This window comes from Polypterus senegalus, chromosome 3 (assembly GCF_016835505.1).
Source record: "Polypterus senegalus isolate Bchr_013 chromosome 3, ASM1683550v1, whole genome shotgun sequence".
Classification (NCBI taxonomy): Eukaryota; Metazoa; Chordata; class Cladistia; order Polypteriformes; family Polypteridae; genus Polypterus; species Polypterus senegalus.
The window spans coordinates 70,304,119-70,322,211 of record NC_053156.1 but is presented as its reverse complement, the minus strand read 5'-3'; the positions used below and the strand labels follow the sequence as shown (position 1 = coordinate 70,322,211).

The 18,093-nt window shown below is 37.8% G+C and overlaps 1 protein-coding gene across 8 annotated transcripts in view; it reads left to right on the top strand.

Annotated features, from left to right (window-relative positions):
• lama2 (laminin, alpha 2) overlaps window positions 1-18,093 on the top strand; it is an 852,572-nt gene that overhangs the window by 783,843 nt on the left and 50,636 nt on the right. For all 8 annotated transcript variants that reach the window (XM_039747473.1, XM_039747472.1, XM_039747479.1 and 5 more), the window contains one exon: window positions 17,641-17,761. In XM_039747473.1, the coding sequence (XP_039603407.1) occupies window positions 17,641-17,761 (121 nt within the window). The remainder of the gene's footprint in view (window positions 1-17,640; window positions 17,762-18,093) is intronic.

The window sequence follows — 18,093 nt, the reverse complement described above, 5'->3', positions numbered from 1 at the left end:
CTGTACAGGGACAAAGAATGTCAGCCATCTGCAAGGCTCAATTATATACACCCACACTGAATAAACTACTTGGAACTAAGAAAGTCTTTTAGACATACATGTATTTCATTTTCACTTTCCAAAAGGAGGTTCCACAGTACTTTGACCAATGTTTATTAAATGCAAGCCTGCAGTTTATTTTTTATAATAACAACTCATAGGGCGGCAGTGCAGCTATCAGCTCCATTGGAACACAGGTTTGAACCCAACGTGTGTTGTTGCCTTTATAAAAGTTGCATATTCTTCCCATATTTGCCCAAGGTTATCCTCTCACATCTAAAGAAATGCATATTAAGTCAGTAGACTACTGTAAGCTGACCCAATGCATGTGTGTGTGTGGATGTATCCTTCAATGGGTTGACCCCTGCCCTGTGCCCAATGCTTCTATGAAATAAACAAAAAGAAATAAAAATATAAGATAACAAAATTTCAGCTGGACATTTGCTGTTCATTAAAATTAAACAACTGGCTACAACTTTTTTTGCAAAACAATGTATTTTATTTAGCTTCATTTATACTTTTAATAACTAAACATAATAATAAAATATGTGGATGGTAGCATTATAAATTATTTTAGTTCTGGAATATAAATCAAACAATTCAGACTGCTGAGTAGAACATGAATGCTGGTTCTGATTTCGAGCACTGCTTTTAGCCCCAGTAGAGCCTATAACTACTGTACATGTACAAGTTTAAAGTTTAGTTCAATGGGCTTGAACAGTTTTTCATGCTGTAAATAAACACAGAGAGAGAAATTCAGCATTATATATATGATAAGTCAATAATACAAAATAAGAAATAAAATAAAAAATGCACTGTTGTTTTTACCCATACATCCTTTTAATACTCTGATGCTTTTAAACTTGAAGTCTCATCACCTACTGGAATAAGCTGGAATATGCTAAGTGCAAAGTGGAATTATGGCTCTGATGGTATTAGATTCTTGACAGTTCAGTGATGTCCAATATTCTTGTGGCATTTGTGCAGATCTGGTTTGTGGTAAACAACCCACTGATTATTTTTTATTAATGTTTTTCTGAAAAATAAGAAGAGAGAGAGCACATAAAGGTTTTTGAGAGCATCTGAATTTCTTCAGAGGACAAGTTGTGGGTGTGCTAAATTTCCATCACTGAAGCCTGTTGTACTTGAATAGAAAGAAGCATGAAAGGATGGTTCCATCTGGTCTTGAGACCCTTTCTAGTTGCGCACAAGTAGGCAGTAGAGTGGGTGGGGTTACTGTATGTTTTCTTTGGAGTAGACAGACAGAGAGGTCATTCTACTGGCATCTTTGACCAATGGTTCTTTAGTCCCCTGAAACCTGGACAATGATCACACTCCAGATGATGTTCTCTATTTACTTAGCTTAACTCTTTTTAAGGAGTGCACTTCAAGCTTGTAGATGCTATTAATTTCTTGTTGTGAATGTTCTCAATTTCAGTGCTTAAAATACCAAAAGCAAATTAATAGTGGCAATATTGAGTATTAAGAAAATGAAATGCAACACTAAATACCTTTTCTATATTTACATACTCCTGGTCAGCATCATGGGGAAACAGTACCTGTGCTGACAACTACAGAATCAAGTCAATAATGGATGAGACTCTAGTTTATTACAAAACATACTCACCTCAACACTTACCTCATTTATATTTAGAATCAACCCACCATGGTGAAGGCACCACATATTAATATGTCTGCCCATTCTTGGACATTTCAATCCATTACACATTGGAGGAAATTGTTTTACATTTTGTTCTGTTCATCCATCATTTAAATGTGAGAAACCTGTATTTCTACTTCAGTCACTCTGCAGCTGCAAATTAACAGAACAAATGTAGCAAATTTGTGGTATGTTCTCAAAATGAACCCCTGCGTTAATAGTAATTACAAAAATAATGAGCTAAATCTCCAAACCAATGAAATGGATAAATAAAAGCTATTGCAGAGGGAGTACTTTATTCACGGCATTGTATTTAGTAAAAGGGTCCATATATTTCATTCAGATGTGGTTGTGTAAAATGGACATTTTTTATAGACATATTTACTGTAGCTTTAATACATTATGTATCATTCTTTTTTTCTTCAAACAGCATAATATGTATTGTTTTTCATTTGTTGACAGTCAGTTTTACATGACAAGACTCATATATACATGTAAGTAAGATAACATTTTGATTTATGTCCTTTTAAGAAATGCTGGACAAGTGTACAAAACAGAATATTAATATGGCTTCTCTTTAAAGAGAGCTGAGGATACTAATATCATATATGTAGAATTAGAAAAAAAAAGCTTAATAATGAAAACATTTTAAATAATAAGAATAATACACACTGCTATTCACTTCAGAAAATAAATAATATCCTTAAAACTTCTTTTGTCCCTGCTACTCAAAGATTAAAAATCATTTCATCTCATCTTTACATCCACTTTTCCTGGTGAGGGTTGCGGTGGCAGCAGGCCAAGTGGGTCAGCTCAGACTATTTTCTCCTCAGTCACAGACTCCAGCTCTTCCTGGGAAATTCTGGGTCTGCAGCAGGATCTCCATCCAGTGGGATGTGCCCAGAGCAGCCCTGGGGGACTCTTACGACGTGCCCAGACCATTTCAACTGACTCTTCTTGATCTGAAGGAGCAGCAACAGTACACTGAGGCTTTCCTGAATTGCTGAGCTTCCCACCCTATCAGGGAGTGGCAGCCTAGCCACCCTACACAGAAACCTCATTTCTGTCACTTGTACTCGTGAATACATTCTTGTGGTCATTTCCAACAGCTCATGACCACTCCACTTGTCAATCTCATGTTCGGTTTTTCTGTCACTCGTGAACAAGATCCCAAGATACTTGAACTCCTTCACTAAGTGCAGTTTTTATCCTTTTTCATGGAGAGAGCAATCCACTCCTTTCCAAGAAAGAGCCATGACCTCAGACTTAGAGGTGCTGATTTTCATCCCAGTCACATCAGTGAATCGCTCAAGTGCACACTGAATGTCACAATCAGATGAGGCAAAGAAGACAACAACACACGCCAAGGGATATGGTCATTTGCTTTTTCCAAATGTACAAAATGCATCTAGACTCGGTTATCATGGTCCCATGTACCCTCTAGCAACTATGCCAGAGCGAAGAGCTGTTCTACAGCCAGGATGGAATCCATATTCTTCCTCCTGTATTTTTGGCATAACCATCGAATGGATTCTTCCTTCCAGCACTCTTGCATATGCCTTACCTGGGAGGCTGAGGAGTCTGATCACTCTGTAGTTAGAACACACCCTCTGGTCCTGTTTCTTAAATATAGGGACCACCATTCCAGAGGTGCTTTACCTACCTTCAATGCAACACTGAATAAACACACAAACCATACTGTCCCAAGAATGTCCAGTGCATTCAACATCTCTGGTCAGATTTCATCCACTTCAGCAGCCTTACCACTATGGTGTCCTCAGACCACTATAGTGACTTTGATGGGATACCCCTACCGGCATGTCTAACGCTGCCTCTTCGTAGGAGGAAATATCCACCAAGTTGAGGAGTTTCTTAAAGTTGAAGTTAACACAGTCTGAGGTGTCAAAAGGTTTGCCAGAACAGCCTTAAGGCCTTCAAACAGTCAATCTCCATGGCCTCGCGAAACTCCTTCCATGATCAAGGTTTTGCTTCCACAACCACTTTGGCAGTAGTCTTCTTAGCCTGCAGCTACCTCTCAACCAAAACCTCACAGAGAGCACTTCACTGAAGCCCATTTTCATCAGTCTGACAGCATCCCTAACTTCTGGTGTTCACCATCTGGTCCTAGGATTGTCACCATGAGATACCTCAACCAATTTAAGGCCACAGCTGTCAGCTGCTGCTTCTGCAACTGACTGTTGAATAGAGTGTATTCAGACTAAATATCTCTGACCTATCTTGGCACATGGGAGAAGTTCTTTTGGAGGTATCAGTTGAACCTATCACAAAGCGAAGTTTCAGCCAGATGTTCCCAGGAAATCCTAACTGCTCATCTAGGCTTCCCTAGTCTATCCAGCCTATGCCCCTCACTTTGAATCCAGCTCACTTTTAAGTGGTGACTGGCTGACAGCTATGCCCCTTTCTTCACTTGAGTGTCCAAAACATATGGTCCCAGGTCAAATAACAACTGCAAATTCTACCATCAATGTTTGATTCAAGGTGATTTGGTACCAGGAAAACTTATGAGCCTCATGAGCTAGGTGCCTACGTACAAACAAGAATCAGTGTTTTCCTCTCTGTGACTTGTAGCAGCATTGAGTCAATCCTGTCATCCACTGGAAAGAACTCCAATTGTGCTAACCTAAGCCAGGTGTTTGTGAGTATCCCCACACCCTCCTGAAGTCTTTCACACATAGGAACTCCAAAGTAGGAGAGAGACCAAACCCGATTAAGAATTTTGGTTCCAGAACGCTGCTATGTGTGGAGGTAACACCAGCTTTATATAGCTTGCAGTTTCCCACCTCCTGTACTTGCTCAGGCTCCATTCCCACCAGATTGTTAATACTCCAGGATCTCAAAGCCAGTCTCCACTGCCAGTGTCTAGTCCATCTAGGCCTTTCTTGTCAGGGCCTGCTACTAAACTGGTATCACATCCAACCCTCACCCTTTATCTTGCAGGTAGTGAGCCCAAAAGACAGCTCCACATCACCATTCCAGGCTGAGCTCGGCCAGGTTATGTGGGTTGCCTGACCACAAGGTGCCCAGCAGTGAACAACACTTCCAAGCCTGGTTTGAGAAATGGGTCCTGGTAACCCTATGAAGGTCAGGGAATACTGTTTTTTAATTAGTTGTGATTTTTTTTTTTAGTCTTACCTTTCATCCCATATCTATTCACCAATTCAGACACTATCAGGAGCACAAAACACCAAACAACCTAGCTCTGAGCATCACTAAGGTACACGTCAAGGTGATAGTTCAGGTTGAGGAGCTAAAAATCAGTCCATATTTTATACAGTATAGATATTGGAAGGCTTTCATTATTCTTAACATGAACAATATAGTATATATTATGATTAGAAGTACATATTGTTGTTTTTAGATTTAGCTTGAGCATTCAAACCCACCTCCATCACTCCTCTAGACTCCCTCTAAACCAGAGGTCTAAACCTCAGCTTCTGGGGTCTACAGTGCCTACAGGTTTTCATTTAAAGCTACTTCCCTAAATTAGTAGCAAAATTACCATTGTTAATGGAAAATATCTTGCACTGCCAAGGCATATAACTAAATAACATAACATGTGTCATTAACAATAATAATTGTAATCTAATTATAAAATAAGTTGCACTGAAAACCTGAAGTCATCATAGCTCCCAGGTGTTTGAGCACCTTGCATTGGGGCTTTACAGTGCAGTCACACTAACACATCAGGCACTTCAAATACTGTTTATTTCTTTTTCTGAGAACATCATTCGAATGTTTTTTTAACCTGGAGCAACTCAGTACTCATTGATATGTACCAGATGGAAAAAAAAACAATTTAGACATGAGTATCATAAAAAGGGAGTCAATTAAAACCAAGGCAGCAAAGGGTGTTCAGTTAGTGACAGTGATTGGCTACTAATTAAGAAGGTGTATGGAATGAAAACATAGCTCAGTAGGATCTGAGTTTGAGATCCCTGTTCTGAACTGTGCTGCCAATAGTTTTAGTTGCACAGTATTTGCTAGCAGTTTAGTGCTGTCTTTCACTGGCATTTTTAGCATGTGCATTATGGTTGGGCCATACCATAATATAAACATTAACTTACCTAACGAATAGTATCTGTCCTTCATTTGCTAGTGACTAGGAAGTTTACACACCTTTCATGTCACAAAAAAAATTAATGAAACAATTGAATGCTGGTGCCTGATTTGTTTCAATTGGCATTAGATCATTGAGATGCCCTGGGTCATCATCACTATCTGACAAAATCATCTGACAGCAATATTGAAATTAATCATTAATTAAGCTGAAGGGCTTTGCACTAAACTGAAATGGAAACACCTTAAGTTTAGAAGTGAACAGCTTGGATTTGAAAAAGTACAAGCCACGATAACACAGGCAGAATATGCAGTCTGCGCTCACTGCACACCTCAAACACTTGACTCAGGAGCAGTCTGGTAGCAGCACTAACCATTGTGTGGCCAGCTGGACAAAACAAGGCTGGCACACAAATGTCATACCCGATCTTTCTGCACCACCACTCTTCTTATTTTAAATAGGGGCATCATACAGCTGGCTTCTTTTTCATGAAGTGAAAAGAACACATGTAGACCTCCATGGTGTGCTTTGTTTAGTGGTGAGTGATGATTAAAATGCTCTTCTGGACCATTTTGATCAGCATAATGTTTTATGTTGAATGTGTTTCCAAACATTTTTTTTCCTTCAGATCACTTATAACTTTGCAAGATGCTGAACAATTAGTTCACACTTTTGTTTTTAGTCTACTAGATTACTGTAATGCACTCATCTCAGGACTATCCAAAAAAGACATCAGTCAGTTGCAGCCACTACTGCAAAATGCACATGCCAGAATCTTAACTTGGAAAAAAAAATACGAGCACATCTCTCCAGTTTTGCTGTCACTATGCTGGTTACCCGTGCCATTTAGAATTGACTGCTTTTGGTTTACAAAGCCTTAAATAATCTTGCTCCATCCTATATGTCAAAATGCCTTCAAATGAATGTCTGCTTATAATTCCAAGAGCTAAACTTAAAAGAAGTAGTGAGGCAGCTTTCCAGAAATTCACCAGGCTAATATGGTGGAGAACTTTAAAAAGTTGCTAAATTCCCATTATTTTAACATGGCTTTCTTGGGGCTTCATTTTAGTGTTACCCTGATATTCCGTATATGCATTGAATTATCATTTTTACCATGGCTCCACAATCCATACTGACCTCTACTTTCTCTGCTGTTCTTTTACTGGTTTTCTGTGGTGACAGTCTGCACCACCACCACCTGATCAAGGCACCATGCAGTCCTTACATTGATGGATTGAAGGCCAGAGGTCCACATGACCATCATCATTTAATTCTTTCTTGTGAAGCCTGAAAACCACGAGGACTGATTGAGATCATTTATGTTAGGTGGAATGCCTAGAAGTGGCTGGGTGGTCTTGTGGCCTCAGAACCCCTGCAGATTTTGTTCTTTTTTCTCCAGCCCTCTGGAGTTTTTTTTGTCTGTTTGTTTTTTCTGTTCAACTGATCATCGGACCATACTTATTCTTTGCTATCTAATATTGCCTAATCTTATTTTTATATTGTGATATTTTTTATTAACTTTTCTTTCTTCATTTTGTAAAGCACTTTGAGCTACATCATTTGTATGAAAATGTGTTATATAAATACACATTGTTGTTTCTGTTGCAGCATATCTTTCATTAGGAAAACATAAGCATTTGATTTAAAAAAGGCAGCTCCTATTTTAATACCGGGAATAAAGGGTTCAAGCCTTCAAAACCCCAAAGATCAGGCCAAATATGTACAAACACACCCCAAAGTAAACTGAGAACACTCCAGGGCCAGCTGGTCCAGTCCCATCAACCAGGGAAACAGGCTAACAGCACACAGCATGAAGACAATTTCAAATACTACAATAGGCAGTATTTTATTTTTAAATAAATTAACATATGGTGAAAAATTGTAAAAAAAATGCTTAAGAAGACAAAGCTGAGTGATGATATAAATGTTACTAACAGGTTAAATTACAGAGATAAGCTTGTTGACTATTTTGCACATTATCTGTTGAAGCTGTGCTCTACTGGCCTCTACTGTGTTTAAATTAGAGATGACTTACTGTGCCTGAGTGCATTGTGAGAGTGAACTCTTTATATAATATTTTGTTGTTTTTATAAATAGCTTTCAAAAGGCACTTATCTTGGCTGGAGAAAGAATGCGATTTTGTGTTCTGGTAGGCAGGCACCTGTGCAGCTGCTTAACTGCACAAGTCAGAGACACGTGGAGGCTCCTGGAGTATTAAATGGCCCATACACTTCTTGTTATAGAATAGGATGGCAGCCCAAGTGTGTCTGAAGCTACAGAGGAGAAAGTAAGAGAGCAGTGTGCCAGCAGAAGCAGAGAAGAGCCGTAAAAGAGGTAAAGGAAAGCTCAAGTAAAGTGATTTACCAGATTTTGGCTTACTGGAGGGAGAGAGAGTGTTCTGTCTAAGGAGAAAGTGTGGTGTAGTCAGCAATGCTGTGCACTTCTCATTGGAGGTGACAGGATGTACGTTCATGGGTATTGGACAGTACAAAAAAGGCCAAGAGGTCATCTTTTGTCATTCCAGAGGAGGATAGCAAGAACCTTTTTGAACTGTGTAAGAAGAAAGGGATGCCATGATAGAATTGGGTCCCTGAACCATTTTTGGTGGGGCTGATTCGGTGAGCAAATTGATCACTTCTTTTTGTAAATAGTTTTTTCTTTGTTGTGTGTCATCAAGACTGTATATAATTTTCAGGAATGACAAAACACTGAATATTTTGCTTTTATTCATTTGCAATATGAATAAAGACTCACTGTTTTTTTTTTCACTTATAAGCTTGTCTGTGTTTTGAGTTCCTCCACCACTGATATACTTGGGCATGGCACCTGATTCCTGGATTTCTATGTCAATTGATTGTGCACTCATTTTTACAGATTTTTAAAGATATAATTGTACATTGCAGCATACTTACACCTATCAGGAACTTGGGAAAGTCATATTATACTTCAAATGTACAAGTTCAGGAGCAAGTCACAAAAGGATAAAATAAATAACTGATTGCAACATTTAATGTATCTCCACTTTTATGCACTCAAAACATAACACCACCATGAAAGGATTTTTCCTACTGATTGTTATCACCATATGCCATGATAAGCTACGTACACAATCCAGGCAATCCAATGCTTTGTGAAAATTATAGGATCTGGCTTATCTCCAACTGCACAAATGCCTTTAGAAATTAGGGCTACAGCTTAAGAGAGGAGTTCTTTCTCTGCCTTGTGTCCAGTATTGGCGCAGATGATGCTGATGAAACGTTTCTCCTAGGAAGGTAATATTGTATCATCTGTATCAGATGGATACTGCAGCATCTGTCTAATGTTAGATGAGGTGTACTATCTGTACCAAATCAGTACACAGTGTGCACTGTTACAAACCAGGCCAATGGTATTTTTAATTTTATTTGCTTTCGGGGTGAACAGTTGTGTTTGTAAATGATGTAAATAGAGCTACTACTGTATATGCCTTTCTTGTTTAGTGAAAAAATATGTATCTTCTTTTGTTATCTTTTCTTTTTAGGCAGATTTAAAGTACCGTATTTACGCGTGTACCAAGCGCACATTTTTTCCTGAAAATTTGCATTAGAAAACCAGGTGCACGTCATACAAGAGGAAATGTAATTCTGTAATATTTACTTCTTCTGCTTGGGCTCGCTCGCTCGCTTTCTTGCGCACTCGCGCTCTCTCGCTCGCATGCTCACGCACTCGCGTTCTCTCTCGCTCTCTTCCTCGTGCACTCACGTTCTCTGTCTCTCTTGCTTGCTTGCTCACACACTCGCGCTCTCTCTCTCACACTCTCATTCTTTCTCGCTCGCGCTGTCTCTCTATACGCTTCCAATACAAACACAACGCGCGTCTTACATGGGGCAAAACGATTTTCGCGATTTTCTTTGTAAAAATTAGGGTGCGCATCTTACACGAGGGTGCGTGGTACACAAGTAAATACGGTATAAAGCTCTTTTCAGTTTTCAGCATAATCAAATAATATATATACTAGTATTTTTGGTATACTTTTTAGTTGTTATTGGTAAAATGTTAGTTTTATTTTCTTATTTTGTGTGAAATGTAATGGCAGTGTTTAGGGATTTATCCGTTTTAAGGCAGAGTGTCTTGTAGGTAGCTAGTGAGTAAAATGGACAGAAAGGGCTAACCCAACTGACTTAGAGACACTTGAGTATTTATAGGAAAGAGGCAAGAAGGAAGCAGAAAGGCTCTTTCCACCATGGCTTTTGCTACATTTTCTTTTCCCCAATCAGGCACCAACACAAACAATAATAATGAAGAGTGATATTAACATAAAAGTCAGAATGATAACTATCAGAATTGTAATACTCAATACTTGCTTTCTAACTATATGTGTACAGTAATGATAAATTAAACAACATCCTACAGTATTAACACCAGATTACAGTGAACTATGAAGCTTCACCTGTAATGAAAATTCCTGCTATAGTTCTTCATTATCAGTTTGTTAGCATTTTTAGCATCCAAAAATTAACAGAAGACATGCAAAGTGCATAGACACACACAATCTGTACCAGAAACATTTTGATAGACTTATGCTATCTTGAATTGATTTTGCTTATTTCCTTACATGAAAGAGGTGCCTGTTCCTTATATCCAAAACTCTTTGGTTAGGCTCCAGTTCCCAGCAATCCTGGTTTGAAATAAAATTGTGTGAAAAAATAACTGAAAAAAATAAAAAATTAAACGATTTACAGTGCCTTGCAAATGTATTAAAAACTTTAATTTTACTGAAAATAAATCTTATATATTATGTTGTTTGTGATATTTTATACCAAAGCACTGAAACAAAAGTTTGTTTTTGCTAAATAAGATATTGTTTTATTTTAGAAAACAATCTCAAAATAAAAGAAAATATGCTATTTTGCCAAGTATTCAATCTCCACACTTTAACACCTCACTTTCTCTTGTGTGGGCGTTGAATTCCGTTTTGTTGCTTTCTTCTTTTAAGTTTTTGATTTTTTTTCTTTTAATTTTTGTTTTTTTAGTTTTAGCTTTCTTATGCTCGCTATGAAGTCATTTGTTGTAAAGGTTGACATTTTCCATGTTGGAACAAATGACATACATAAGGGTAGTCTGTCAGATCTGCGATCCAAATTCAAAGGACCAGGCTGAGAAGCATAACTGACAAGGTAATATTCTCTGAAGATCTGTCTGTGCCACACGCCAGAAGAAGGCTTAATGTGTGGCTGAAATCTTGGTGCAGGGGAGAAGGATATAGGTTTATGGGGCATTGGGACTCCTTTTGGAACAGATTAGACAGGTATCTCCATGACAGGTTACATCTGAACCAGAGGGGGCACCAATGTATTGGGGAGGCATATGAGTAGGCTAGTCGAGGGTTGTTTAAACTAGGGAATGAGGGGGACAGAGAGTTCAGGTCTAGCCAGGTTTACAACTATAAATTATAAACAATGTTATAGAAATAAAAATGTGCAGCAATTTAAATGCTAACCCAACGTTTAAATATAGAAGGAGAAACACATTAAAAATAGCTTGCCTTAATGCCAGAAGTATCAAAATAAGTCAAGTGAGTTGCAGCTGTATGTAGCATAGCATAAATATGATATAACAATAATGTAAACCTGGCTAAATAACAAAGATAGGGATGAATGTAACATAGGAGGAAATACATTTTTAGGAAGGATAGACAGAACAGAAGAGGAGGTGGAGTTGCTGTTTATGTCAAACAGAGTTTAACCTCCTTAGCATTGTTAACATGTAAAAAGCGTTGCATTTTTTTGGGGCATGAAAAATTACATTTTTATTAAATCTCAAAAGTATAATAATGATACAAATAATAATAGTAGTGATGAATAAAAACTATAATATGAAATGAACAATAATAACAAAAATAATAATAACTAATAATACTAATGATGCCAAAACAGTATATAATCGCAAAATGAGTCCTTTGTGTGGTAAATCTTAAAGCACGGTAAAAGACACAATCCAACATCATAGTTGGGACAATAATAGGGTGTTTCTTTTCATATTTTCTTTCCAGATTTATCAGTTTTTGAACAGCGCACTGTACAGGTACAAGTTGGATTCTGTTTTTTTCTGTTGGAGGTATACTTTATAATCAATAAATTGTCTACCAATAAGACTCTCTGGATTGATCCCCAATGTACTGGGCAGACCGCATCTCTTTAGTGGTAGTGTGGAGGGTGAATGATTTGTTCTAGAAGCTAGCAGGTAAAGTTTGCATGAGATACAGTTTCTCCAGCTTTTTGTTTGTATAAGATGAATGCATTCCAAATGCACTGTTCCATCAGATGACGTCATTTCTTTTTGTAGTACAGTATGTCTTTCATGGTCTCTGCATAACAGGATAGAAAATTCAGTTCTTGATCTGCACAACTTACGCTACCCATCATGTTATTGTAGTCGACCACAGCACAAGGCTTTGTAATCTGCTTAGTCGCTTTTTGCCTGTACAGTGACTTAGCTGCATTATGTACAGTGGTAAAAAGACAAAATTTTTCTTGACTTTCCAATTCAGCACAAGCACTCTATCCTTTTGCCAAGTTACTAGCATACCTCGCTGTAATTTTACTTGTGCCAAAGTCTTCAGGCATGCCACGATGGTTGGGACGTACTGTTCCATATGTGTCGGTCTTTCTTTGCAGCAAGCCAAATAGCTTTGGCGAAGTATAAAAATTATCCATGGTTGCACAGCAATCTTGATCCAGCAGAGCATGTATCATAGTCAGCATCGATGACACAGCAACGCTGTACCAATTGTATTTCAGATCAAACATTGTCTCTTTCCCAGTGTGCAGAACAGAATTCCAAATGAATCCCATTTCAGATTCACAAAGCTCATCAAACTTTATGACAAATCTTGCTATTTTTGACGTGATGTACTGTATCCATGATAGTCTACTCTTATAAGGCATGAGACTTTCATTGATGCTGACATCACGGTCCGGAATGTAAACACTCCAAATTTTCCTACCATGGCCTGGTATATCTTCCAGATTTTAATCATTTTTGGTGCTGGATGGGTATTCTCATTAAAGTCTTCACTGTTGGTAAAGTACAGAAAAACTTGTGAAAACCTGCACTCAGACATAATTTCTCCAAAGAACAGCAGTACTGACAGCACTTTTACAGCCTGAGTGATTCTCACTTCTAATGCTTAAACAAGATGCATCTGTACAGTGACACTTGGAACTAACGTTTTTAGCACGGCTTTCACATCCTGTGTAAGGCTCGAGTCTAACACTAAGGAGGTTAAATTTAAGTCCTCTCCAGTTGGACAGTGAGGACATGTGGCTTTGGGATTAGGGAAAAGATGCCTTATTTTAGGAAGTGTGTTATAGACCACCCAATGCAGACAGTAATTTCAACACACATCTTTTTAGTAATATTAAAAAGGCAAGTTTACAAGGGGATAATATAGTCATGTGGGACTTTAATTATCCAAATATTAACTGGAATAACCTTGCAAATGAGGGAGCCGAAGAGCAGGAGCTTTTAGAAGTAATCAGTGATTGTTTTTTAAAGCACCAATGGGGGATGAAGCTTGTCTGGATTTAGTATTTTGTAATAATCAAGATAGAATTGAGGGTGTAGAGTTGATTGAACCACTAGGGTTAAGTGACCATGATATAATATAGTTCTCAGTGTTTTGAGTGCAAAGACTAAAATTGTTAAGTTTAACTTTGGTAGGGCAAATTTTGAGCAGATGTGGCAAAGTCTAAGGAGGATAGACTTGGATAAGCTTTTAAATGTGGAGACAGTTGAGAAGCAGTTGATGGGTTTAAAAATGTTTTACATGTAATGTATCAATCAATCAATCAAACAATCAACATTTATTTATATAGCACATATTCATACAAAAAAATGTAGCTCAAAGTGCTTTACAAAATGAATAGAAAAATAGAAGACACAATAAAAAATAAACATAGGCCAACATTAATTAACATAGAATAAGTAAGGTCCGATGGCCAGGGTGGACAGAAAAAACAAAAAAAAACTCCAGAGGCTGGAGAAAAAAAAATAAATAAATAAAAATAATGTAGGACAGATACATACCTACATTTGGAATTAATGGGAAATTTGAAAAATATCCACAATGGGTTAATAAAGAGTTACAAAAAGAAGGTATAAAGGAAAACACTGCTTTATAAAGCATATAAAACTAATGACTGCAAAGTGAATTGTAGAGCATATGAGAACATGATGGCAACCATTAAGAAGGATATCAGGGAGGCTAAAAGACAGTTGGAGAGGAATATAGCAGATAAGGCAAAATACAGCCCTAAGAGATTCAACATCCATTATCCAACCCGCTATATCCCAACTATAGGGTCACAAGGTAGGAAAGGATATATAGGCTATAGGGTCGCAAGGTAGGAAACAAACCCCTGGTAGGGCTCCAGCCCACTACAGGGTGCACACACACACACCCACACACTTGGAACAATGCACCTAACCTGCATGTCTTTGGACTGTGGGAGGAAACCGGAATACCCGGAGGAAACCCACACAGACACGGGGAGAACATGCAAGCTCCACACAGGGAGGACCCGGGAAGTGAACCTGATCCTCCTAACTGCGAGGCAGCAGTGCTACCACTGTGCCACCGTGCCACCCTTCTTTCAACATTTTAGTAGTAAAAGAACAGTCAAGGAGGAGGTGAAGCGCATCAGATATAGTAAAGGGAAATTAAAAGATACAGACAGTGAAATAGCGGACGCTCTAAACTTCCATTTTTCTGAGGCCTTCACAAGTGAGCAGATGGACAACCTCTCAGCAGTAAATAGGATTACTAAGGAGGTATTGAAGGATTTGGAAATTTATGGGAGAAGTACTGCTTAGATTAAATGGGCTGAATATTTTCCCTCAAGTTTTTGAAGCAACAAAAGGATATATTATTTATCTTGACTTTCAGAAAATATTTGATAAGGTGCCACATGAGACGGTGGGCATCAAAATAGAAACTTGGAGTTCAAAGGGTGATGTTTTTAGATGGGTGCCGAATTTCCTCAGACACAGGAAGCAGATGGTGATGGTGTGACGAATCTTATCAGAATTGCCCAATGTTAAGAGAGGTGTTCTACAGGTGTCAGTGCTAGGGCTGCTGCTATTTTTTTAATATATATATATAAATGATTTGGATATCAATATAAGTAACATGCAGGTTAAGTTTGCAGATGATACCAACATAGGTGAACTGGCAGATAATTTGGAATCTGTTAAATCATTGCAGAAGGACTTGGACAGCATACAGGCTTGGGCAGATTTGTTGCAGATTAAATTTAATGTCAGTAAATATGAAGAATTACACATAGTAAAAATGTTAGGTTTGAATACACAATGGGATGCCTAAAAATCAAGTGTACACCTTATGAGAAGTGTAGTGGACTCTACACTATCATTTCCAGACAGTGTTCAGAAGCCATTAAGAAGGCAAACAGAATGTTAGGTTACATAGCACAATGTGCGGAATAAAAGTCCAAGGAGGTTAAGGTCAAGATTTATAATGTACTGGTGAGGCCTCATCTGGAGTACTGTGCGCAGTTTAGGTCTCCAGGCTAAAAAAAGGACGTAACAGCGCAACAAAAGTTCCAGAGAAGAGCGACTAGGCTGATTCCAGGGCTAAAGGGAATAAAGAAAGGTTAAAATAGCAGAGCCTTTTCAGTTTAAGCAAAAGAAGATTAAGAGGTGATCTGCTTGAAGGGTTTAAAATTATGAAGGTAATTAGTACAGTGGATTGAGACTGTTATTTTAAAATGAGTTCATCAAGAACACAAGGACACAGTTGGAAACTTGTTAAGGTTAAATTTTGCACAAAAATGAGTAAGTTTTAATTTACACAGAGAACCATAGATGCTTAGAATAAGCTGCCAAGTAGTGTGGTAGACAGTAAGACTTTAGAAACTTTCAAAATTAGACTTGATGTTTTTTTAGAAGAATTAGGTGGCTAGAACTGGCGAGCTTTGTTGGGCTGAATGGCCTGTTCTCGTCTAGATTGTTTTAATGTTATAAAATACAAGCAGTCCTTTTAAGGATAGCGAGTCACCAGAAAAGATCCATGTAAAAAGCAGAGAATCAATCCGTTGTGGCACTCGGCGCCAATGCTACACTATAAAGGCCTTCAGAGAATGAATTTGATTATGTAAATAGAAAGCTTTTCCACTCTATAGTCCACAGAAAGTGGGTTGTATTGTGCATTGGATAGCATTACAACTTCATTTAAATGTAATTAGCAGAATGTAAAAACAGGTAATCAGATGTAGCATTTATTTTTTAACCAGGTCATTTAATTTGTTGTCAACATTACATAGCACAGCCCCTGAATTCCTTAGTTAATTGGCCACATCTCTTACAGCATCAACTACTGCATTTTATGACTCCAGAACAACGCCTGTCAGCACACAGACAGAATGCTGCCTGGTGGTTTCTGAGGCAGAGGTGTGTGTGCAGCAGCAGCATCACCACGTGGATTTGCATCCTCAGCAAGGGGGTCAGCGTTTGTAATGTTGTATGAATCAGAATAAACAGATGGTGGGCTGCAACTCGTTTTTTACATTGACTTTGATATCTGACCACTTCTGTTTTGTTTTGGGCACTGCACGACTTTCTGAACTTGAACTTTTGATTGTCTCCACCACTCTATATCACTTCATCATTTCCCCTTTGTTGCTTATACCACTGCTTAAGCCTCCACTTCGTATTCACTGAAATTTTTTTTTACCATATGGCTTTACCATTGTCTTTTAACAAAACACTAAAGAAAAGAGGCTATTTGTATTGATTTGTGTATTAAATCAGAAAGGACTTAGGGTGTGGCTATTGGCATGTGCATGTGCGTGAAATTTCATGTTCATTGGGATTTATGAAGGGGAAGTTTCTGGAAAGTGGCATACACACAGATTTATACATCTGGATTTTTTGTGCTTATGTACATTTCCACTTTTGTCCGTACACCATGTTTTTGTGTGAATTCTATGCACAACGTTATGCATGAGGCCACATACCCCTAATAAATTATCAAAAATCTAAAATAATAGATTCATAATCACTAACCTTGAAATAGTCTAAAATGATACTTCGCATACTTATGTTTGACGATAGTCATTTTTAACCTTCTGGGTGTGGTTCTTAGAAGGCTAGGACCACCAGTGAATAATTGAATATTAAATATATTATCATATTTGAGATCTCCATCCGTCCATTATCCAACCCGGTATATCCTAACTACAGGGTCACAGGGGTCTGTTGGAGCTAATCCCAACAAACACAGGGCGCAAGGCAGGAACAAATCCCCAGGCAGGGCGCCAGTCCACCGCAGTATTTAAGATCTGCAACCATGAAATAGCATCAAACAACACTCCACAGGCCTGTATTAAAATCCTGATTTTTTCAGGTTTTGTGAAAAGGAACAACTTTTACCCCTCATATCCCATTAAGAGGTGAACTTATGGAGTCAGCTGATGTGGCATGTACACCTTCAGTCCTTCTAATTATTTTGCTAAAGACACCTATTGATTGTCAGATGTTTATCATAAGGGTATAATTTCCTGCAGAAAATATAGTCCGAAAATGTCCTAAATATTAGTGGTTTGGGTTTAGGGGGCAAAAGATCTTGTATAACTAGACATCAAGATATGTCCAATGGAATGTTATATGTTGGGGTTTTCTGTTACTGGTGAGTCAATAAGCGCTGGATAAAAAACACTGAAGTGATTTCAAAGTGTTCATAAGTAATTCCTATGAATACAGAATATGGCTGAAAGTAAACAGACATGGTAGACATGCAATTTACAATTAACCTTGTTTCTGAAAATGTCTAAAAGTTGTCTCAAAATTTTTTGTTTCTTCACAGAGCCGAAGTAACCCTAAAGAAATTTTCTGGCTGTTTCAAAGACATTGAAATTTCAAGGACACCTTACAACTTGTTAAGTAGCTCTGATTACACAGGCCTTACAAAAGGATGCTCAGTGGAGGTGAGTGTAAAAAAGAAAAAAAAATTAACTATTTTACAAAATATTAAAATAAACATTATACATTTAATTATGCTCTGTTCCTGACAAAATCATTAAAATGAAAATAAATGAGAAAAATATTTAAAAGATAAGCATACAACTCAGTCCATAAAAGGAATTTAAAAATATCTTGTGGTCAAAGTTGTCCCATAAACTTTCCTACTCTGAATGTCAATTTCCTTTGTAATTGTATTGTACGGTTTCTTTTTTGCACGGTTTTGTATGGTGTAATTGTATTGTACGGTTTTTCTTTTTTGAAAATTGTTTGAACTATCCAATTATTTAGGGCATTA